Below are 24,972 nucleotides of genomic sequence, written 5' to 3' on the forward strand. Positions count from 1 at the left end.
AATATGTATGTAAAATAAACAGCCATGGTTGCTTGCAATGCATTTACGATGTAAAAAATAATGTTAAAACAACATGGGGCCCCCAGAGCCCTGTCTGCTCCTACCCCGCCTTGTGTGAGACGTCACCTCAACCGATGACCACGGGGGGCAGTCATAGGTCAGCTATACATATACAATGCAGTCCAATGTCTGAGCGAGACATGTTATGTGAAGCATGTGGAGAAAACAAATTTCTAATTTTTCTCTGCTTTTCTAAAATTGGCTACGTTTATCTGAATCAAAATAGTTCACGTCGAACACCCTCCGGTCAAATCAAAGTTAATGCATGGCAACACTCAAGAGCTGAAAACTTTAAAAACAGCAATTATTCTTTTGTTCTCAATGCTGAAAATATCGAAGTTTCGCCTCTGAAATTCACTAATCAAATTAATTTCTCTGAGCGTTACCCGCAGTGCCCACTTTTTTTTGAAGATGCGCGCGCTTTTTCCCTTTTTTAAAAAAGCGATGGGAATGCAGCTTTGCAAAACATGACAAAGATATTTAGTAATAATAATCTCAGACCTTGAAATATAATTGTTCAACTCCATCTAGTGAGATAATAAAGTAGAAGGATGGCTGTACAGATGGCAGCACATGTATAACAAATTATTTCGTCATGTCATTATGTGAAAAAGACCGAAAAAAGTCTGCGCGACGGCAAATGCCGTCATAGGCACCACCATTACGTATGGTAGCGACGGCAAATGCCGTCGTAACCACTTGACTTTAAAATAGGCATTTATGGCAGGAAAACTTCAAAAAAGGCATTTTTACCAAAAAAAAAAAAAGTCTGAAAATAGGCAAAGAAAGGCATTTATGGCATTTTACCTGAACTTCCGGACTCTGCTCATTACATTGAAATGATCGTTTTTCGAGTTATACATTCACAGCCAAGTCGGTATATGGTAACATTAACGAAATGAAAAATAATAATCAGTTGTCGTACATTTACTTACAGCAAGAGAGGAGTATCGTAAAAGATATTTGGAAGTAAAAAAACTCACACCCAGATTAGAAGACCATTGCTCGAAGCTAAGGCAAGAACTTGAGAGACTGGTGCGAGAAATGCTTGTGAACGTACCTTTAACCGAAACGGATTCTAAACTTCACAAACCATCTAAAAAAGTAAGTTTTATTGTAAAGTAAGTATATATTTTTTTAATGCATTCCAGCTCATTCACAATTCTCACTTCCCAAGAAATAAACATTACCGCAGAGATTTCGTAGTGGAGAAATACGCCACGATTCTGGAAGGAATATCATAAACTTTAGTTTATGCATTAACACTCTTCTTTCGTAATGCTTTGAGCATGGGATTTACAATTATTTGTACAAGAATAATCTGGAAAATCCTTAGTTGGTGTCATCTGTTGTGAGTAAACATGTGAAATTGCGAGTCATTCTATCGGGTATTGTTGTTTATTTCGTACTGCTGCTTGAAGCAGGAATATTGCCTGTTTACATTAAATTAGACATCAATTTATCGATATTGGATTATTATTAATTTGATAGTAATCAATCTTCCTTAAGCTCCATAAACAGGTTTGAAGATATATTTGTTATCTTTCTTAGACAAGTCACGAGATAATGATCATGAGACTACTGCAAGAAGTCGAGGATTTGCGGCGGAGACTTCAATCTGTTACTGTTCGTCTTAATGCCGAAACAAAAGTAAGATGCATTCGGCAATGAGTTAATGCCGCTACACATTACTTTGACGTGACCCCTCGTCAAATCAGTGATATGATGAATACTGATTCGTGGAAATTCTGTGACGTGGGAATTCCACCGTCAGGATTCTGAATTCCCAGGATTCAGAATTCACCATTTTATTAATATGACGTGGGACCACATCACGTCACAGTAGTGTATAGTTAGTTGTTCATTTGAATTATTGCACGATGTTTGATATATTTACTCATACCTCAAAGTTCATGTTTGTGTAACAAATTAACCTGGCAATTCTTCGTAAAATCAAAACAAATCTTTTCTGTAAAGAAGGCATTCTACATATAAAATCGGTTTTAGGCCGGTATTACACTATAAAAGTTTGATAAAATCAATTTTATAAAACTTGAAAAATCTAACCAATAAGGTTATTGGTTACATTCTAGAAAATGCAACCGTTGACCTTATTGGCTGCATTTTTCAAGTTTTATAATAGTACTTTTATCAAACTTTTATAGTGTAATACCGGCCTTAGACAAATTTTGAAATACCAGTTTGGTCATGTATCCTGTCTAGTCATTCTCATTGTGGGGGGAGGTGAGGAGAACAGGTGGCATCCCCCCTCGCAGTGTCGATGACGGGACCGACTGATCTACTGTTAAGCATACATGGTATGTTATTCATACATATAAATTGACATTATCATTTTCGTGCCCCTCCCCAGCCTTTCAAGTCTGTCTCCGCCTATAGTCATTCTAAAGAATGTTAGCACTAATTTGATAGTTTTTAAACAAAGAAATAAAATCCCTGCAATTTCTGGAAGATAGACCACAGTTTATAGTGTTCAAGAATTAATTCTTGTCAGTTCCAACTTGCTCGCGATGATGCATCCAAGATAAAACAGTAAATTTTCATTAAAAAAGTAATGAAAATTACCGTTGTTATAGTATTACACAGGGTGCATAGCTAACACCACACCGTAAATTACTGGCGAACCGCTGATCTTAGAGCCATACTTCCAATTAGAAAAAGTATTCAAATAACGTGTGGACCTCAAATAAGTCATTCATATTGCAAGGAGTTGTATACAGTAAATATATATTAAAATTAAAAAAACTTTTAGTACGGACACCCTGTGCTCAAAACCCGAATTAGAAGGTTGTTGCTCTGTATTCCCTGAGGCCAACAAAAAAAATTCCACGTTTCCAAGTGAAATATTCGCTGAGGTATTTGAATTCAAAAAACGGAGAAAAGTTGAAGGGAAAAAACAGGATAAGTGGGGCCAAAAACGCGTATTACCGCATGAAAGCACTACTGCAAACAGTTACTACGTACATTAATTGCAGTGGATTAAAATGAATTCTACGAAATGAAACGTTTAAAAACGTGACAAATATGAGATGAATATTCCTATTTATAGCCGTGATTATCATAATATAATTAAAAGTTAGGATGATAATTTTAATCTTTGATTTCAATAAAGAATAAAAATTCAAGTTGGTTTTGTTGAAAATTCGTGAAAAACGTGAAATTTTTATTTAAAAAAAATTGGAATAGTCAAAATTACGTAAAATATTGCGAGAAATACCAACAAATAATAACCTCAAAAAATGTATTAACGAAGGAATACCATACTTTTTCTGATCGTAATTTCCTGTTATTCGTGTTTTCCACTTGAATAGCTCAGAAGTCAAGCAGAATCAGAAGTTAAGAGACTACGCAAAGATTTGCTGCAGAAGAAAACTCAAGTGACTCTCACCAGAAAACAAACGTCATTTCCTCGACCACAGTCTTTTTTCATAAGTGCTGTCTGATAGAATTTTTATCCGTCAATAACGAATGTATGAATATGAAAATAAGTACCGAGTGTGTGGAGACGAGAAAAATTATAATTGCGCGAATTTCAGTTCAATTTGTCTACTCTCTTTCGAAAATATGTTTTGCATTCTCTCAATTTGTGTTACCTACTGCTCCATCATACAACTACAATAAAGCAAATTTTACCCTTCCAATTGTCATATTCGCTTTTATGAAACCGAACACAACCATTCCAACTAAGTTACTTCTGTTCTGATCACCATTTTTCAACGAATGCTTTCATTTCTTATATAGGCCGGGATTACACTATAAAAGTTCTTTTATAGAATTCGAAAAATTCAGCCAATAATCGTACTCGTTACATTCGTGCAAATGCAACCGATTGTCTTATTGGCTGCATTTTTTTAAGTTTATAAAATAACTTTTATCAAACTTTTATAGTGTATTCCCGGCTTTAATTCATTTTATGTTCAGAATATGAATTTTAATTGCTCAAAGCTGTCAATCGTTTAGCATCCATGAGAAAGTTATTATTCATTGAAGAATGTAGACTTATCGAGTGGCCATATTTTGGCCATCGTGAAAAGTTCGGAATTAGAATCAAAAATACGGACAATACGCTAACCGTCATCATAAAATTCCAGATGAACGGGGAATAAAGAGACAAACTATTTAAGTTCAAATCTTGCTCCAACAAAATTAAGTCTTTTTGAAAAAATATGATATTTTACAAAGGGCTGGTTATTTCCACTGTGCCAGTTATAACGCGGTCAGTGAGATTTCTAAAACCACTTGAAGGATCAACTAATTTATTTTCACCAAAATGCGTTGGGACGGCCAAAAATATGGTTAAAATAAGGGTGACATCATCGCCCCCACATCTTGGAGCAGGGCCCCCAGGCCAGAATTTTCACGCGGCCCCTCTATACTTAATTTATAGCGTGAAAAAACAAAAAATTATGAGATTCGTCCCGGGCCCCAAGGCTGGAACCCTGCCAGCTCCACCCTTGTGAGGGGTCATGGTTACCCTAGGCTTTAACAACATTTATCTTAGTGAATAAATTGCGAACTGTAAGAAGCCGTCGTCTACTAAACTTCTTCCCGTACCAGGGCGAAATATCTACGCCTATAATAAATGGAAGAAACACATTCCAGCTTCCTCTCATCGAGACACTTCATTGGTAACCCTAAGAACGGGAATAGGGTTTCGTTTCTCCCTCGCAACGGTTCAACGAGTAAAAAAATAATATTCATTCTGTACTGTAAATGGGGAGGAAAAAAATTAAAATCTTCCCCACTCATCTTTTTTTCCCTCTTTGTTTATAACAATACCGGTTTCAAAGATTTATCGCTAGTACTTCAACTAAACAGGGTGGTCCGGAACTCCACCAACAAACTTGTAGGGCAGATCGTGCACGTCAAGACAAATAACTTTTGCGATGGAACCTTGGGTCGAAATGCATTTATTCAATCAGAAAACCAAGTACAGTAACAGTCACACAGTCACAGATCGCGGGTATCAGAGAATACCCATGTAACAGGCATAGACATCGACTCGAAGTGTCGTCGGGGGTACTGTTTCACAACTGGCATCGGCGAATGCCCGCAGCACTATGCTGCTCCGATGGGCGGGAAAAACTGATAGCGGCTCAAAACAGAGAAGAGTACAGAACAACTTTCAACGAAGCAAGGTGTGTGGTCGAAAAGCTTCTTCCATGTGGAGCGAGCACTAGTACTGACTATCGTGCCAGACAGCGACGTGAGTCGAAAGAAGAAAACACAGTCCAAATAACATGCACACGAATGAGAAAATGACGTATAGATGGCGTACTCATACATTTTCTAGTTTTTTTAAATCATTTCTCTATTTTCTTACAGGTTTGCTTGTACTACATGGGGTGATTGTAAATTATTGAGTCATGTAAATGTCATTGTAAACAATGACAATAGCAATTAACAATAATTTAGGGCTTTGAATACAAAGGCCATAGAATAATGATGGAACGGGAGGTTTTTCTCCCCCACCAAGCGTCTTTGAAATTTCCCAAAAAGTACGGCTTTTCTTGACGCCGGCTGCGGTTGCCGATAGCATTTTGCGGTTTATGTCCAACAAAGACTTTTCATCTGTTATCTGGCCCTGCGTCAGGACCCAGTCATAGTGGGATGCCAGCTTTAGAGTGCCCGAATATCGGTCCTTATTCTGTAGAACTTCGCTTACTTTTAATGCAAGCATGTGAGTGAGCTAAAGTGATCTAGAGCGTGGTGCAAGCATGTGAGTGAGCTAAAGTGATCTAGAGCGTGGTGCAAGCATGTGAGGGAGCTAAAGTGATCTAGAGCGTGGTGCAAGCATGTGAATGACAGAAAGAGCGACCTAGAGCGTGTGCAAGAATGTGAATGACCAAAAAGAGTGACCTAGAGAATGGGTCAGCATGGGAGTAACCAAAAGAGTATGCAAGCATGGGAGTAACCAAAAGAGTATGCAAGCATGGGAGTAACCAAAAGAGTATGCAAGCATGGGAGTAACCAAAAGAGTATGCAAGCATGTGAGTGACCAAAAGGAGGACTCGGACAGATATATTTACGGGGGTAGGGCAAGCGGATCATAGCAAAGGGCAGCGAATTAGAGGAATGAGTGGTCAAGAAAATTAGACTAGAAAAAAGAGAAGGGTGGCAAAATCGGAAATCCGCCTCTGCTCACGGGTACCTAATATTTGGTGAACCACAATCATTGGGTACATGTTCTGATACATTTTAGAGTTATAATCTGTTAGCATTTCTTTTACTTCTACGGTGGATCGAATAAGGCGGCTTTATATCGTAGGAATTATATATTGAACCACAAAACGGTATCTCTAAGCAGTGCAGCCTATGCAGACTCAAAAAAAAATTGAAAAATACTTTTCTGAAAAATTTATAACTATATCGACTGAATGATTTGCAGAGAAAACCATGATTTACTTTAAACGTAATCCTCACGCACTCCTAAGAGATCCATCCAGAGAATTTGTTTTAGTAGACATCCGTGCCCGAACCTAGACACAATCAAAGCACAATCCTGCACAATCAAAGGCTAGCTCCCTAACCGCCGCGCTGGACTGCCAGACGGGAATTTTCGACGCATTTCATCTAGTTGAGAATACAGCAGCGAATTTTCGGGGTTATTTTACTGATAAGGCTTATTCGGCATTGGGGAGACGAAACTGTCTCGCACAGGTACTAATAATTAACGATAACACCCCTGCAACCAGGCAGTTTATCCGCTAATAACTTATAGATTTGCGTATTTTCAAGTTCATGCCCTTATTCTGTAGAACTTGGCTTAGTCTTAATGCGTGGGTTTCACCTGGACACAACCAACACCAGATATTATTTCTAATGTGGTGTTGACACAATCAGAGGACCTCGTGACAATTAGATCTGCTTACAATTTACGGCAGTTAGTATGCAAATTGGTAGGCCGGTATTTTTAGCTGATAGGGGGAGCTCAGAACAGGGCCGTCTTAAGAGCATCATGGGCCTCCGGGCCAAGTGATTTTTCTGAGGCGAAGCCACTTGTAAGTTCTTACTTAGCTGCACTCTTAATGCAGCTTTGTTCTGAGGCCCTACTTGGCGAATTCTCGAAAATTTGAACAGGTACTCACTTTTGTGAGGTCCGGGTGGGCCCATGAGTTAAGACGGCACTGACTCAGAAGAATCAGTTTGTCAAAGGGCTTTATCATGCTGTTAAAAAAGCCCAAGCTAACTATATAGAAATAGAAATTGCACAAAATCTCAGTCTAAAAACCCAGCATTTACGTGATCTCGAGTTTGCAATATTATTAACTTTATTGCATTTGTGCCATCCTTTTGATCAATCGAAAATTCTAGGATTATCTGTCGGAGGCTGGAAAATATTTACAATAAAAAAAATAAAATAGATAACTTTTGGTGGTGCTCCTTTTCTCCTGATGTCCTAAGCACGTGCTTATTTTGCTTAATGGTCAATGCGGCCCTGGTTTGAACCCAGATTCTTCGATTGTATTATACAATGAAAAAATGAAACGGAACGTCGATCGAGACTGAAATAATATTCCATTTTATACAGGTTTCCCTTTTATAAAGATGCACACACACACAAAAATTAATCAATAAAAGGACTATTTGATTCCGTCTCAGTGTGTCCTGCACAGCGATACCTTGGCTTACGAATGTGATTCCGGAACGAATTATCTTCGTTAGTCGAAATTTCATTGTATTTGCAACGTATAAGTTTGAGTAACATCTTTCACAACTTGAAAAAAAAGGAAAATTTTTTCACTCAGCAGTTTTGTGAATGTTTCCCGCAGCTGGGGGTTAAATTGATTTTGCTGTATTGTGCAGACATTTCGCTCAACATTTATAAGTAATATACCACCACTACTTAAAAGTTAAAAACGGAAAATTCGTCACACGAGGAGACAAAAAAAACGAAAAGCCACAATATATTTGCATACATTACAGGCGAACATGAACGGAAACTATCACGCAGCAAAAAAATTATGTAGATTTTCTCGGAGCAATAAATTTGATGTATAAATGACTTCGTTAAAACTGGTTTTTCACTTCCTCGTTGCGCTTTTGCAAAAATAAAATCGAATAGATAAGTGTTAAAAGATGAATAGATGGTATCATTTAAAAAGTGATCTACAACGGGCAGCGATAAAAGGTTTTGAAGAGGGTGCTTTTGGAGGTCACTGTTCTACATCAGCGACATAACCCTAACAATCTTTTAATCATTTACTAGATTTTTAGTTCTTGAAAAATAATTATCTTTGCAACAGACGCATATTGATTTTCAAAAAGACTCAATACACTCCATCTCAGACAGTAATGTCAACTTTTCTAAAGTCAAACAAGTTTCCAATAAAAAATCAGACAGCACAAAACGCTCACTAGAATTTCTTTGCTCACTAGAGTGTCTATGATAATTTTGCGCAAGCATCGTGATTGTACAAGCGGCTCGAGTGAATTTTGTAATGCATGCTTGTTCAAGCCCTGGATTCACACAAGCATAACCATACGGGTACCCATATCAGCCTCAACACTTCAGTGAGCTCTAGATCACTGATGGGCTGTGTCTTGGAAAAAATCTGTTACCGATTTAAACTTATGAAGCCCTTGCGCTATGTTGCTCATAATGAACTATTTTCTCATTTCTTAATCTTGATCATTATACGGTACCGCTTCAGTTCCAGGAGCAGTCCAATCAATTACTCTGCCAATTTATTCCAATTTCTTCTATATCCACAACATTGAATCCTTTTTCATTCACTTTCCTTGCTAATGTGATAATGTCTTTCATAATCTCTTCGGCTGGTTCTATAGAATAGGATGAGTTCTCTGGCACACATCGTGGCCGGAAATTCTTCCAACACAAGATGATTATTTCCATCTTTATAGTTTCTACGGCTCCAGCAACAAACCCAATGCTGATGAAATTCATACGACTTCAAGATGTTTCCTGCATTTGCATGTTCTCCGATCACCTGCACTATCATCATTGAATATTGTGTAGGCAAGCCCTAAATAATGCGTAGCCCCTTATCGAGCTGAATGCTAGATGTCGGGTTATGAGATGCTAAGGGAACTTCAACACTGAATAATATTCAGAGGTGTTATCCAGTATCCAAAGAAATTTGAGTAGCATATCTTTACTATAGAGGTGCCTTCAGACTTCCAGAATGAAACATTGTTTGAATCAATCCAAGGAAAAGCGTTTTCGTAGTCCAAGCTTTTCTATTTCACAAAAAATACTGGGAGATGTGACTTATTCTTTCCCCTTCAATGCTTGCAGATTTGAGGAGTTATAAATGATTTATTATTATATGCAATAAAAAAAACTTGCATACCTTTTTTATCACAACCATAGAAAAATAACATTCCCTACATGCAAGACACATGGATCTTTATATAAAGTTTTTACTCCAGCAGGTGCAGCATAGGTTGACCGAATTTTCAGTTTTTTTCTCAATACATCTGACTGCATGGCCCCCACATGGGGGGGGGGAGGCTGACAGGGCTTCAGCCCTGGGGCCCGGGAGTCAGGGGGGCCCGTGGAAAGATCTTTTTGATTTTTTTTTCTTTCAGATATGTCCCATAGGAAAATAGACAGGACTCTTTAATATCAATCATATCAATTTGTACTCGTATGGACGGATATCTTGAACTACGTACCTTAGATCTCATTGAAATTTTTTTTAACTATACACATGTAGAAGTAAACGAAAAAAACGCCCCCCCCCCCGGAAACGAAGAAAAGAACATTGTACAAGGGCCCCCCCCCCCCGGCTCTGTCATGGCAGTCGTTCTCCTAGGAAGGAAGAAAAGACATTGTGATGGTCATGGCTACTGAGACGTCAAGAACACCAGCATTTTGTGTGTCCTCAGGGCTATAGCCACTAGAATAATCCTTATCCAGTCGTCGAGCGTGTGTAGGGACCTACAGGACTACCGCACAACCCCTGCTGTTTTAGTTCGTAGAAGGCCATAATGTCTCGATAGAATGAAAATTGGAGTAAACAGACGTCGTATTCCACAGTGAAATTGCCTCTGGGTGCCGATAAAGCACATGAACCCCCCCCCCCCCCAACAACTTGGAACAGGGGCCCGTAAGCTGCGCTCTTCAGCGGACCCCCTCTATAGTGAACTAATAGTGTGGAAAAAAAGACAAAAAATGACAAGAATGGTCCAGGCCCACACTCGTGGGCGGGTTACGATACTGAGACAGCTTTGCTGCAAGCTTTTGTATGCAGTGGATACCGCATTACTTTTTCCTCCTTGGGTCCTGCGACTCTCTGGTGCCAACTCTTATTACTGATACTCATCGAGATTTCTCGTTTAAAGCGTTTTCCCGCAAAAAATATTGCACGGAATGGCTGTAATGACGTGTGTACTGAATCACGTGATTTCTCTTACGTCCCCTCTAAGAATCCCCTCCCCCTCCGAACAAATCAAGGGGTTTTTTTCCTTGTTTCTGAAAAAAAAAAAAACTACATTCCGCATCGGCCTTTTTTATTCGCTGTACTGTCTTGAGGGGACACATCTCCCCTCAAAACTTCTATTCACAGACGATATTGTTGAACAGAAAAATATTTACGGTTCGCGTCTGCAAAAATACAGTTGTTCGAAATCTTTTAGTAAAATAGTTGAATGAGATTGCGTACATAAAGGATTAATTTCTTTCCCACGTGGATGAATCCTACGGTTCTAGCCCAAAAGAACGGTAAGCAAAACTAAAAATTTGAATTTTTGTTAAATTTTTATTTTGAGCATTAAGAGTTAACTATAATAAATCTATGTCAGAAGAGTTTGGCCCTGCATCGAGGCCAGTTGCGATGTTTGTTGAATTGTGTTTCATAAAGTTTAAAAACGATTATTTTTAATAGGGCATATCTACAAATTACAGAGTAACCTCGTTCATACGTCACTCAGTTATACAACTTTCATGTTTATACGACGTTTAACTTGGGTAGCAATTGGTAACAATACATTTTAAACAACAATACAACAAATACATTTTAATGTTAAAATATTTCATTCATTTATTTAACGTAAAACCTCAATTATTCGACATTTTCACATCGACTAAAACTCGGAAACTTTTGAAAAAAGAAAAGCGTAATTTATATCCATCAAATGCGCGCAAAATTTTTGTATGCAGTGAAAAAGCGTTGCTGCAACAGTTCTAGCACATTGTCACCGCAAAAGACATAAATTTTAGGGTGATTGCTGACTTATATTGTACGAAAATTTCCAGTGAGATGGCTGATGACCATTCAGAGTGGACTTAGGTGATTTGTTTATTGCCTCTTTCTGAGAATACGCAGATGTGGAGAGTCCCGAAGAAATGGGTTTCAATTGTTTTGACGGCCATATGACCTCTCAGAAATTTTTTTCTCCCTATGTTTTCAACGTTATCCCGAGAGGGTGAGAAAGTCTACTGTAAGCATTTGGGGGGTACAGGTCTGCTGAAAATAGGTACACATGCACAGCAAGTTCTTTCGATCACTTCCTGTAGAATTTTCTTTCGATGTGGTGCTTTGCTTGCTGACAGGGCTGTCTTAAGAACATCATGGGCCTCCGGGCCAATTGATTTTTCTGAGGTCCAACCTAGAGAATTCTCGAAAATTTCAATTACTTCCCATTTTTGTGAGGCCCCCCCCCTCTTCTCTTGAGGCCCCCGGGCCGTGCTCAGGTGGGTCCATGCGTTCAGACGGCACTGCTTGCTGACTGTGTCAAATTCGTCGTTCGTAATGTCGGAAAAACAAAAAACGCTCTCTCTAAAAAAAATGGAAATTTTGGAAGAATTCAACAAGAATTTTAAATTGATAACGAAAGTTCATCTTGCAAACAGGCCCGTCATTTAGGAGGGGGGGGGGCCCCGGATTTTGAAAATACACTAAAAATGGTATATATATACAAATATATATATACTTACATTGAGTATATGTGTTTTCCCCCCTGGAAAAAGTTGAAATAACGGCCCTGCTTGCAAACCAGTTGAATATGTTCGTTTCAACTTTTTGAAACGATTATAAAGTAGAGAAACACCCAAAGAGCAAGCTCCTGATTGAAAATCATCTACTGCCAAAAAAAGAAGTCCAAGATGGGGAAATTTTTGCAAGTCGAGAAGATTTTGTTGCAATTTTGTACTCAATGTCGTGTCCCAAAGGTAATGTTGTGCCAAATTTTATTTCTTTAAATGATTTGAAATGTGATTTAATTTCCTCTCAAGTATGAAATATTTTTTTAGAACAGAATTGGAATGCAACTAAACACATAAAATTTTATAACATTTTATATGTATGAGGGGGGATAATTTTTTAAAAAGGCTGTTATATTCACTTCGACTTATACATAAAACGTTTTGACTCGGCCTCTTGAACGTCGTATAAACGACTGTAACAGAATTGTCAAGTTGCTCAGTTGAATAGATGAAGTGATCATAAATATTTGCAATATTTCAGTTCACACACACACAATTTTTCAGGCCGGTACTTCAACCAAGGCCAATGAAAATTGTTTTCAGCATTATTACTTTAACTCTTTAATTCACTAAATTTATTTATTCTTTTTGCATGCCTGTAGTGAATCGCCCGGCATAACGGAATCGCTTCGTTTTATCAAAAAAATCATTGCATGGAATAACTTCACGTTAGAGCAGGGCGTCTCAAACTTTTTCCACCTGAGGTGCCCTTCCCCCTATTCAATGCTTATCCGCGAGCTCCACCGGCTCTCCAGAGCTGTTTAACAAAGAATATTTTCGAAAACCTCACACCATGACAAAGGTTGGAGGCGCACAGTTTCAGAACCTGTGAGTTATAGGAATAATCTTTGATGTTCTAAATTGAAGTTAAACGTTTGGATAGAAATTTTGTTTTGTGTAAAACACGTTTCAAACTGGTAAGTCATGTGTAGAGATTCTACAGTAGTTTCATTTGGTGTAGTATACTTGCTTGCTTGATGAACAACGAAACTACAGAGATGCGGTGGATATCTTATCTGAGAGAAAAAATTTGATACTGTGCATATATATCTATATGCAATTGATTTTCTGTCTGTGTGTATGTTCTCTATACAAATCCACAATTTTAGATTGATTGTCGCCAAAATTTAGATATATACCAAACAGGGCCTGGATTGAACGATAGGCTACTTCAAAAGTTCGTCAGAGAAGGGCAGATACCCGAAATGGACGAAAAATCGCCGGGCAACAACGGTTTCAGGGCCTCAACAATCACTTTCGGAATGTTTACTTTGATTACTGTGGTTCCCTAGTAATGCATTTTACACGTGCCTTTACAATGGCTTGTCACTTCTTTAATCCTGCCAGTATTATATATTTATTCCTTTGTAATGGTTTGTCACTTTTCCAATCCTCCCAATAAATGAAGAAAACAAGGGCAGCGCCGGGTATTGTAGCTAGTATTATGCATGATAAAACTGCAGTGAAATCTCAGTATAACGATATTCTGCGGACGAATAAAAATACCATAATAGAGGTATTATCGCTAATCGAGAGACTTTGACATTGAATCCTAGCCATCAGGGCTGCAACTGAATGCCTGATCAGCTGAGGTAAGCACATATTTTGACATTCCCCCCTCCCCCTGTAATTTTGAAGAAGAGGCTATAAAAGGTGAATTTTCCGCACTCTTCTGGTCCTGGGCAAGACACCTGCTTGTCCTTGCGGCCCTGCCGACCATGGATCACGATCACCATTGGCATATGCAAAGGAGGTTTAGGGTTCTAACCCCCCCCCCCCCAGAGCCGAGATTATAGGGAAAATTATAAAATTATTGCAGGAAAAAAGAACGTAACCCCCCACCCTCGTGAAAATGGCAATACGCCTATGGCAATCACAAGTTTCTATGGGAAAACCATATCCCCTAACCAATTCGTTCTTTTAACTGGCACATAGGGGAGCTCTATTGTATTGCGTAAAATTATATACAAATCACAATCATATCTCGAAATGTGATAATATTTATCACACACACACAATTATATTTTATTATTTAATTTAAATAGACAGTGAAACCTCGATATAACATTATTCTACGGACCAAAAAAAAATATTGTGGTAGAGGGATTAAAGAGGTAACATTATCCTCACGTGTGATTAAATTTATGCTATTGTCATTTTTTCTACATCGGCATTGTTAATATTATCGGAAAATACGCTTTTATGTATTTATTCGTTACAAAAAATTATAATTGATTTAGTTTATTTATAAAATTTACTTAGATGTGTATTGTCCCTGTAAAGAAGTTTACCGCATAGCGCTTTTGTGTCGTACGCAGAGTGCAGCAATACAAATAACTTTAGCTTTCGGTGATCATTTAGTGCAAAATATTGATGTTATCAGACGCCTTCAGAAGAACGAGAACAAGTGGCGAAGTTAAAATTAAATTCAAAACGATTTTGAACAAAATATAAAAAATATTGTTGTAGCGATTTCAAAATTCTCCTAAAAATATCGGGTAATAGAGGCGTTTATCATAGTAGATGATGTCGTTGCACTGAGAGTTTAACATTAAGCCAGGCAATTCCAAACAAGATTTGAAAAAAATATTATTGTAGATGTATTTATTATTGATTATCGTGTTGTAGCGATGTTTTGCTACATATACAAATGCCGTATCGTATGCAGGATTTTCTCATGAGGGGGGGGGGGGAGCACTCAACATTTTTTTTCTTCTCGAAAGGGATTTTTTTTTTTTTTTTTTTACTGAAAAACTACACCATAATCTTTTCTCAAGGGAGGTGCACAAAATTTTTCGGCATGTGGGGGCCATGTCTGACTGTAGATTAATTGATGCAGTAATAACGGGCGACCACAGCAATCAAGCTAACCATAGTTCAATATTTCAAATTTTTCTTGCAGTCTTTCAGAAACATTTTCAGAAGTAATGGAAAACGGTTTTTAAAAACTTTATAGTTAATACAATTTATATTTTGTTCCAATACGAGAAATACCCTGCAATGGTGCTTTCCACAAAACATTGGGAAAAAGACCATAAATACAAAAACTACAAATATGAAATCCACGAATACCTACAGTTGACTGTAATAAAAAAATTTTGAAAAATCCTCACGAGAGAGGGAAATGGATATTTTGAAAAAAAATGGTCAAAAATATCAGTGCAACAGTTGAGATTTTAAAAAAAAATTACATAACTTGAAATTTAAAGGTCTGTGTAATTAGTAACAAGAACCAAATCTTTATACCTCAGACTCATCAAAAACAACGCAAACAAGATGTAAATCAAAAAACAGATGAAAATAAATGCTATCATTCAATTTTATTACAGTTACTATATCACATTCAAATACATTTTCCTTCACAAGGAAATTGCATTACATCAATTGTGAAAACAACTGTAAGGCAAAATTATATCCCATCCAAAAGTTAAGGTATCGAGTCTGATTTGCTAATATTTTGCATGTATATGTGTATATCATATGTGTATATTATATATATGCGTGTATATATATGTATATATAATTTATATATTATTTATATAAGCCATATCTGTAAAAACTAGAACTAAATGAAGCAAATTCTGCAAAGATATTTCCATCATTTTCCATGACCGGGGTTGGACCATGACACAAAGGTCAGACCTTGACTGTAACTAAATTTCTAAAAAGAAAAACATAATAGAAAAAATTAATTTTTTATCAATCTTTTTTTATAAAAACTTATGTAGGTGTGCTCAGATCACAATACTGTTGCGTGAAGGCCAGAAGTAGAGAAAAAAATTTCGAGCAAATAATGTTAATAAACAATGTTATGTTCAATACTTTTACTTGGGTACACATTAGTGTTTTCAAAAAGCTTCTGTACTAAACAAAAAAATGTAGTTGGAATGAGTGAGCATCTGTGGAGTGTCATTTAAAACAAATAATAAACAACTGACTCTGCAGACACTGTTTTCAATCAGGTACTGAAACTCCCTTTTTTGTTCTTAAAAAAAACGACACTCATGAACAGTGAAATGATCATCGGATATGAAATTTACTAATACAGTACATACCGCTTAATGTGATCACACAAAAGTCTGAAAACCAGTCTGTTCTCATGGGCCTTCAATCTATTCAATAGTTTAATTTAATCCGTATTCTGCTACGCATTTACCATCTGAGCCTTCCCTTACTCCAAAATACATCAAAAACTTTTTCAGAAAACTGGTTTGAGCATTTTCAACATCAGCAGATATTGCCTGAATTACACAATTCAGCTAGAACCTGGCTCATTCAGTTTCAGTTTTCATATTTAAACAATAAATTTTATACTGGATAAAACTTAAGTTGGACGAAAATTGCCTCTACCAAAAATGTTCCTTACAACTCTGTAAAGCAAAATAACCCAGAAAACTGGTCAAACACTGGTTGGCCTAAATTATCAAATCAACCTTTAATCAATTAGACTGACCTGACATCTTTCACCAGTCTCCATCTCACACTTTCTGTGACTAATTCTCTAAAACTAACTTTCATCAATCACATAGAGCATGACATTACTCGTGTAACTTCCTCTTCTAAAAATACTTGTATACATAACTTTGATTTCAGTATCCTAACCCAACTGTATATTTGGTACAACATTCCACTCCTAGTCAGACAAAATATAGCCAGACTATGTATATACCAATCTATTTTGCATTGCAATAGTGGAGATTTGTTCAGATTCTCACCAGATATCCCACATGCTCCTTTTGCAACTCCAGTAACTGCAGAAATGACCTCTTGCACATTTTCCTTGAATGCTACTTTTTTCTTCCCCAGAGGCACAAATAACTCAAAATTCATACCCACATTATGCTTAAGGAACAACTTTGCCCTTTTTCTTAAGAACCCTTCCAAAAATTCACATGCTTCTTCCTCTCTTACTTCACCGAAAAGGTATCAAAGATCATGCATCTTAATGTACAGTAGCCGCCATTTATAAGAATCAAAATGGCTGAACAAAACATGATTCTTATAAGCGGTTGATTCTTATATCTGGAAATTTTTGCTCTTACTCTTCAGTTACCACTGGAGTATGCAGGGGGGGGGGCCTTCAGGTGAGATTATTATGTTTTTAATGTGCAAAAACCCAAAAATATTAATTTAAAGAATATTTTAATTCCTAAAATTTTAAATCTATAGCATATCACATAGGCACCGGAACCTAAGGGCCGAGGCCATTTGAGGCGCCCCCCCCCCCAATAATTTCTGAAAAAACAATGCAATGTACCTTCTCCTCTTGCGTACACGCTTGAGTCCCGTATATATGGGAAGACAAGCAAATTTCAGCCCCTTCAATGTTTTCTTCATGTCTGTGCCTTCGTCCTTAGAGATTATTCGCTGTCAATGTAGACTGAATGAAATGTTACACAGTAACTACTACTGTCATGGCCCCCATAAGAGTGGGGCTGACAGGAAGGGCTCCAGTCCTGAGACCCTCTCCCCAGCATGACCCAATCCACATGGATAAAGGGCTTACATCCCTGAAGGGACAGAGCCTGGGTCTTGTCTGGTCTGACAGCCTTGGGACCCAGAATGATTCTCATCACTTTTTTTCATGCTATGAATTAACTATAGAGGGCCTTTGAAAAGTGGGTCCGGGGATACACCAAAGATTCCAACCCCTAGGGGCTCTGCTCTAGGATATGGGGGGGGGGCATGACTATCATTCGAGTACTTATAACTGTAGATCATAGTTTCCCAAACTTTTTGTTCCATTGCCCTCCCGTCTTCAGAATATATCGTCCTCAACTCAAGCCAACCCATAGTATCCTATATTATACCCGTAGCTTCTAACATCCCTTGCACCTTTCTATTGCCCACTTTTGGAAAAACACTGCTGTAGATAGACCCGCTTATCAGTAGGGGAATTTTTTTTCTCATAAGTGGAAATCTGATTCTTATAACCAATGATTTTCGTGTGTTAGAACAGCATTTGGTTTTCGTTTTGCCAATTTGATTCTTATAAGTGGTTGATTCTTATAAGCGGTGGCTACTGTATATCCTAAAATTTGAAAGCCTCATGTGCCTTGCCTTAAATTCGTTACCTGTATTTATTTACCCAAGTGTTTTTCTTTTCTCTGTTTCCTCTTCAAGTTATATTACATGCATTTGTTTTTTTTTCCCTCTATATGTAACATTTATTCACTTTACGGAAGTTATTTTGTTATTTGTTTTTTACTCATATCTTTGTATTGCTAACCCTGATTGGCACATATGAGCAGATCAATAAATTTTCACTTCACTTTATGCAATCACATCAGGACTCTGGGTTTCTGATAATAACTGATTGATAACTATATCCAAAACAATTCTGGTTGTAAGTACAATGGCCATATGTCCTGCTCAGTGGAATGGGTAAACTTTTTTTTCTAATATAACAGGTTTCAAAATGTTAAATCGTGCATTTTTTTCCAATTGCTCTAAAACAGGATTTTTTCCCCATTTAACTAATCCCCCTTGCTGCCCTTTGTATTTGGGTTTTGATATTGGGATATTGTGTTGAAAATACATCAATTAAGAATATTTCACAAAATTTTCTAAATACATCAACAGCAATTTTAACGTATTTATTTAGAAAAATATTGTACAGGGTGGGCAAAAAGTCCATAGAAACTTAAAATTCATAAAAACTGGAAAAATAACCAAAATAAGAAACGGTTTGCACGGATAGCATCGCTAGGTCACAGGATTTTTTTCAAGACAGGAAAAAATAAAAAAAGATGATAGGTGGTGCTGGTATGAGCGACTTTGGTGGAAATATGCAAATGAGGTTATAAGGACTTGTGCTCGTAATCCACAACCAGTTGACCGTTGTAAATTTGTCAAGTTGTTTGTTGAAGTTCTTATCCCTATGGTGGTGGTCATGTGGAACACATACTACTGTAATAAATGATTTGGAGACATTCTGTTCGTTATTTGCGTATACAGGGCTCCCACTCAAAAAATGAGGAAAAAGTAGGAAAATGCAGAAATAAAAAGTAGGATGGGGGAGGGTAACCCCCTTAGACAACGTAATCATAACATAATGGAAAAAGATCCCTAAAAAAAATTCAAATTAAAAAAAAATTAATTTTGAATTACCTTTTTTTTTTATAGCACTATTTCAGTTATCCTATAAGATTGACTCAAGCCAAAGCAAAATGATAAATGACTTGGTTACAAAACTAATTTTTGGCCAAAACAGTGTACTAGCAACCACAGATAATTTTCGTTGCTGTCTCTCCTCATATATATTACATTCTTTTTTTGGAGTCTTCCAAAGTGCAGAGTTTGTGAACTCTGCAATTTGTGCTCAACAATGCACAGCAAATTTTGTTTTGAAGAAGTACGTTTTTTAAGAATGACACTTCTTCAAGACCACTTTCAAAAGCACAGAGCAAAATGTGTGAATTACAAGATCCGATGTAAATAAGACAAGGTGAACCAGATAGGTTTCTGCATTCTCCATCCTTTTTTAAAGGGATTTGTTCGCATTTTACTGTTCGATGCCAGTGTAATCATTTTTGACAAATGAAGAACTTCCATTTCTAGCTCTTTGCTGAGCATTGTAAATATTGTTTATGCCTCTTCATGCCTTAAAAATACAGAAGACAACTGAATGCTATTGGGTAGCACCAGAATCACCAAACCTAGAATAGACCTATGTATCCAAGTGATTTGTAATGCAAACTGTTGTTTCACCTATTTGCACCATAATTTTGAATGTTAGTTACTGTCCAAGACCACGAAGTAATAAATACAAAATTATTAAAAAATTCTGTCTGGATGGGAAAAATGACTTGTTGAACACTCAAACTAAGCAAATGAAAAATTAATCAACCAAATGGTCCACATACACACCTCCCCCCCCCCCAAATAACCTTAAAAATGATAAAATTTCTGCTTTGGCAGAATCATTAATTTAATTCTTCAGTATTTGTAATATTTGGCAATATATCAATGATTTCCTGCTCAATTAAAATCAATTACACAAATTTTGTCGATAGGATTTGGTAAAAAAGTAGGACAAAAACTAGAAAGTACGACAAAACCGAGAAAGTAGGACATTTTACCAAAAAGTAGGAAAAGTAGGACGAGTGGGAGCCCTGCGTATATTTTCTTTGACTTGTGTAAATCAGCACCACCTATAGGCTGTTTTTGTTATTTTTTTCCTTTCTTAAAAATTTTCTGGTGATCTAGCAATGCGAACCCTGCAAACAAGGCCGCTGCGAAAGGGGGGGGGGGGACTTATGGGTCTGGTCCCCCCCTCGAAATGTGAGAAAATGACCGGAAAAAGATGGCCAAATCTCTTGTTCTATCACTTTGCCCCCTCCCCGAACGAAATTTCTGGCTACGGCCTGCCTGAAACAGTTTATTTTGGTTATTTTTCTGGTTTTTATGCATTGTTAAAGTTCCTACAGACTTTTTGCCCACCCTGTATATTAGAAAAATGCTGCAGCATTTGAGGATACTGGAGCAAAGTAAAATGAAGCGATATGCACTAGAATTCAAAGAATCAATAGATAAATATTTTTTTGTAAAAACAGTTTAATATAAGCTTAAATGAATTTTATCATAAGAATATACTTTCACTTGAGATAAACATATCTGGTTGGTCAGATCATTTTATACCATCCAAGTGTTTCCTAAGATCCAATTAGAAAGTTGTGGCCCTGTCTCCCCTGATATCAACAAAAATAATTCCATGTTTTCAAGTGCAATATTCAGCAAGATATTAAAATTTAAAAAAGAATGGAGAAAAGTTAGGAAAAAACAGCATTAATTGTGGGTAAAATGGTTTTTCGGTATTCAAATGTTTTTTCCACAACTTTCCTCTATCTTTCGGTGAATTTTTATGGTGAATATCACTTGGTTGGCATCAGGAGAGACAGGGCAACAACTTTCTAACTGGTTTTTTGGGCACACAGGGACAGTATAAAAAGTTAATTTCTTTATTTTAAAAACTATACAACCCTTTGCAACATGAACAACATATCTGAGTACTACATGTTATTTGGAAACTTTTTCTAATTGGAAGTATGTATGCCTGTACGACCAATGGTTCACCAGTAAAATGCCCTGTTACCTACACACCCAGTATATATAATTGCATGCTTGCACATAGATACCAAATGCTCCCATGTGAAAGGTCAATGTCAAACTTACTTAGGACTGATTTTGTTTATTTCCAGTAATAGGAGCATGACAGAACTGAGTTCATATGTATTGGATTGAGTGATCTTTGCAGGTTGTTATATTGGATGAAAAATCCAATCCACTGCCGTCCCCCCCCCCCCCCCATGGGATTCCAAATCATTCTCCAATTTTGTGATGAAATTTCTAATTACCTTTTAATTATCTTCAATGTTTCATTAAACTCGTCTAACTTGCCCTCTGACTGGAAAATTAATAAGATAATTCATAAATCAGGATCTCTTCCAAATCCCCTTAATTTCAGACCAGTCGCTATCACTTTTATTTGCTGCAAGCTTTTTGAGCACATGTTTGCCAAGGAAATCTGCTCACACCTTGATTCAATAAACTTCTTTTCTCAAATCAACATGGCTTTCAATCATCTTTATAACTACCCAATTAGCTCTTTTCATACATGATTTATCAAGCAGTATCGACAAAATGTCCAAACTGATATAATTTTCTTGGATTTCTCTAAAGCTTTTGACAGGGTGCCCCACAATAAATTTCTACTCAAACTCCAAAACCTTGGCCTATGTGTTAAACTGCTTAAATGGGTGGAAGCCTTCCTTACCAACCACAGTCAGTTTGTCTCCTTCAGGGGCCAGAACTCCCCATTTCTCCAAGTCTGGCACGCCCCAGGGTTCAGTCCTCGTGCCATTATTTTTAATTTATATAAACGATCTTCCCAACTCCATCAATTGCCATATCAGACTCTTTGCAAATGATTGCATCATCTACCAAACAGTGAACAACGAATCCAACCAAGCATCTCTCCAAAATATCCCCAACATTGTATCGGAATGGTGCTCATCCTGGCAATTACCCCCTTAATTCTTCAAAAACAGTTTTTATGAAAATTGCTCATGAAAGACTTCCCCTCGATTCTTCTTACACTATCAATAACTCCTTAATCACAGAAGTTTCTAATTATAAATATCTGGGTGTAATTATTTCTGCCGACCTCCGTTGGAATCTTCATGTTGATTACATCTTTCATAAGTGTCTCCAATAACTTGTTTTTTAATCGTTGGAACCTCAAAAACTCCATCCGTCACCTCAGACATCGCTTCCAAACCTACATCCTTCCTGTACTCTCATATGCCTGTGAAATCTGGGATCCCCATACTTTCTCAAACATAAAAAAATTAAAATCTATTGAAAATAAACCTGCCCACTTCATTCTTAATTGTTGGTCATCCTCAGCCTCCGTCACTGAACTCAAGCGCCAACTCAATATGCAACAGCTTTTCACTCCTTGATTGCCATTTTAATATTGACACTTCCAGTTCATACTCCAGCTTCATACTTTTCAAAAAGAATTAACCATTCACAAAAATTGAAACCCATCTTTGCATCCACAGTTTGTTTTAAATTTAGTTTCATGATTTTTGAACAATAACCAACTGGAACAACCTCCTGTCAAACATTATTGATTGTACAACAATTTCTGATTTCCTTTGTAACATCAATCGACTGTCAAACTTCACCGTATCCTTTCGTATAGGCCTCGGCCAAGCAATAGTATATAAATAACAGGGGATGAATAGGAAAACATTGACTTATTGTATTGGTCGTTAAATTTAAATGGTCGCAATAATGTGCAATTGTTATAACAAGCGTCGATTATGCAATTCACCAACATTTAATAGATAATTTTTTTCATCTCAAACTTTTGAAGAACAAAAACACTGGCAAAAATATATTTTTAGGTAAAAAATATTATAGGGGTTTTTTCTGTTGGGTAAAATACACTACTAACAGCTGATGAAAGTATTCTTTTAGATCTTGAAGCAGCATAACAAAAATACAACAAATTTATTAGCAGAGAATCAAAAGTCTCTGAAATCTATAAGTCTAAGAAGTGATTATCAGAGAAAATCAGTTTTCTCTTATAAAAACAGATAACAGACTATCAATATGAATATCAAAAAGATTACTTTTTATATGGAATTTATCTTTATCAAAAATAATTCTACACCAAATCCATATAACCAAAGTACAACAGGGATTAAAAAAAAATAGTATCGGCATGTTACAAAATACTAAATTATTATAAGCATGCAATCACATGAGAAAAAAAAACAAAAGAAAATATATATAACTCACTCTGATTAAGTGGCATGTGTGGAAAAGGGGTGCTGGCTGGGGACCTAGAGGGTGCAACAAAACCAGGAGGAGGACACTGAGATGCCGGTGGCCATTGGCCTACGCAACAAAATAATTCATGCAATTAACCTTTCATTTGAAGCATGTATAGTTAAAAGTGGGGTTAAAAAATAAAAATAAATGGCTCGTGCAACATCTAAACCTGTTGAAGTAATATGAATAAATAACTGAAAAATATTTTTTATTTCAGACATCTACATACATAAATATTTCAAATTAAATTAGCCATTTCATTCATGCAAGCTTCAGACTTGAAGCAAATACCAGGACCACATACGATCTAACTCTATTTTTGGTTTGAATCAGCAATAAGGTGAATAAATGTTTAATGGCACTTACCATGTTTTCCATTGCATGTCAACATTTTTTGTTAAAGGGGGGAAGAGTTATCACTGATTAAAAACAACGAAAATTTCATAAGGAAGTTTTGTGCCGTACATAACTTTCTTTTAACCCCTCTGTGCAGATCTCGGTAAAATTTTTATTGCATAGACTAGACATTTTACTATAACAATTTTTTTTACAATTTTAGAATTAAAATTGTAAAAGATATAAATTATTTTCAGCAGAGATACATAAAGTTTGATTTTTTAATTTAAATTATCACGAATCAGGCTTCAGCATTTAAATCTCTGAACCGACACACTTGAAGGGTTAATAGTTGAAAACTAAACATTTCATAATAGGGAAATGGAAAAGAAATAAAAATAAAACAAGATTTTTCCTTCATATTTTATCTGAACAAATTAAATTTTTTATGCAAAAGCTTTAAGCTTTTTGCATGTGAAACTTCCTTTTATCATACGATAGCCAGTAAGGCCAGAATTACACTATAAAAGTTTGATAAAAGATCATTTAGAAAACTTGAAAAAAACCCATAAGCCTATTTGCTTGCATTTTTCAAGTTTTATAACAGAACTTTTATGAAACTTGTATAGTGTAATGCCAGCCTAAGACATGATTAAAGCTCTGCTTCATCAAACATTGATTGTTAAACAATCAATTTAGTCATGATTATTTAATATAAAAACTATACAGGGCGATTTTTAATTCATGGGGCCAACTTGCAGGGGTAACACAGGGCGATTCAGAAAAAAGGAAGGAAAACTTTAAGAGGTGGTAGTACACACAAAAACAAACAATTTTCATCAAAGAATGCATGGTCTAAAATGAAATGCAAATGTGCTACAGGGCGAAACATAGTAAAACCAAGGATAAGATGAGAAAACACAAGTATAACATATGTTTAAAAAATTTTTAAGGAATAATTTACAATAATTGCTCAAAAGTGACTGCCAACGGTGATGCAAGAACAGCGGCAAAAGAAGGGATTGGCAAATGCTCTGAAATATTCCAGTCATATCGCAAACCTCCCCAGCAGCAGCCAAAAGTCTTGCGATTAGGTCCTCTTTCACAGGCAAGAGGAGTCTCGTACACCAGACTTTTCAGCTGTCCCCCACAAAAATAAATCTGGACACGACAGATCGGGCGATCGTAGTGGCCAAGCTACAGGACCGCCTCACCCGATCCATTGGTTTGGAAAAGTGATGACCAGGTAGTGCGTACCTCTCACC

The 24,972-nt window shown here is 36.7% G+C and overlaps 2 protein-coding genes across 4 annotated transcripts in view; one reads left to right on the forward strand and one right to left on the reverse strand.

The window, feature by feature from the left end:
- LOC149065719 (uncharacterized) overlaps window positions 1-3,695 on the forward strand; it is a 51,108-nt gene extending 47,413 nt beyond the window's left edge. Inside the window, exons 9-11 of the mRNA XM_089253623.1 lie at window positions 998-1,164; window positions 1,612-1,710; window positions 3,390-3,695. Of these exons, the coding sequence (XP_089109749.1) occupies window positions 998-1,164; window positions 1,612-1,710; window positions 3,390-3,521 (398 nt within the window). The 3' untranslated portion in view covers window positions 3,522-3,695. The remainder of the gene's footprint in view (window positions 1-997; window positions 1,165-1,611; window positions 1,711-3,389) is intronic.
- Window positions 3,696-15,323: 11,628 nt separating this feature from the next.
- The window catches only part of LOC149065720 (uncharacterized), a 79,779-nt gene continuing 70,130 nt past the window's right edge, over window positions 15,324-24,972 (reverse strand). For 2 of the 3 annotated variants that reach the window (XM_089253738.1, XM_089253737.1), the window contains exons 19-20: window positions 23,339-23,437; window positions 15,324-15,689 (exon numbers count right to left, since the gene is read on the reverse strand). In XM_089253738.1, coding sequence (XP_089109864.1) covers window positions 15,682-15,689; window positions 23,339-23,437 — 107 coding nt within the window. In that variant the 3' untranslated portion in view covers window positions 15,324-15,681. The remainder of the gene's footprint in view (window positions 15,690-23,338; window positions 23,438-24,972) is intronic. The other variant, XM_089253739.1, reaches the window with a different exon arrangement.

Source organism: Pholcus phalangioides, unplaced genomic scaffold (assembly GCF_987345545.1).
Source record: "Pholcus phalangioides strain wild (caught in Gottingen) unplaced genomic scaffold, Ppha-v1.0 ptg000039l_1, whole genome shotgun sequence".
Classification (NCBI taxonomy): domain Eukaryota; kingdom Metazoa; phylum Arthropoda; class Arachnida; order Araneae; family Pholcidae; genus Pholcus; species Pholcus phalangioides.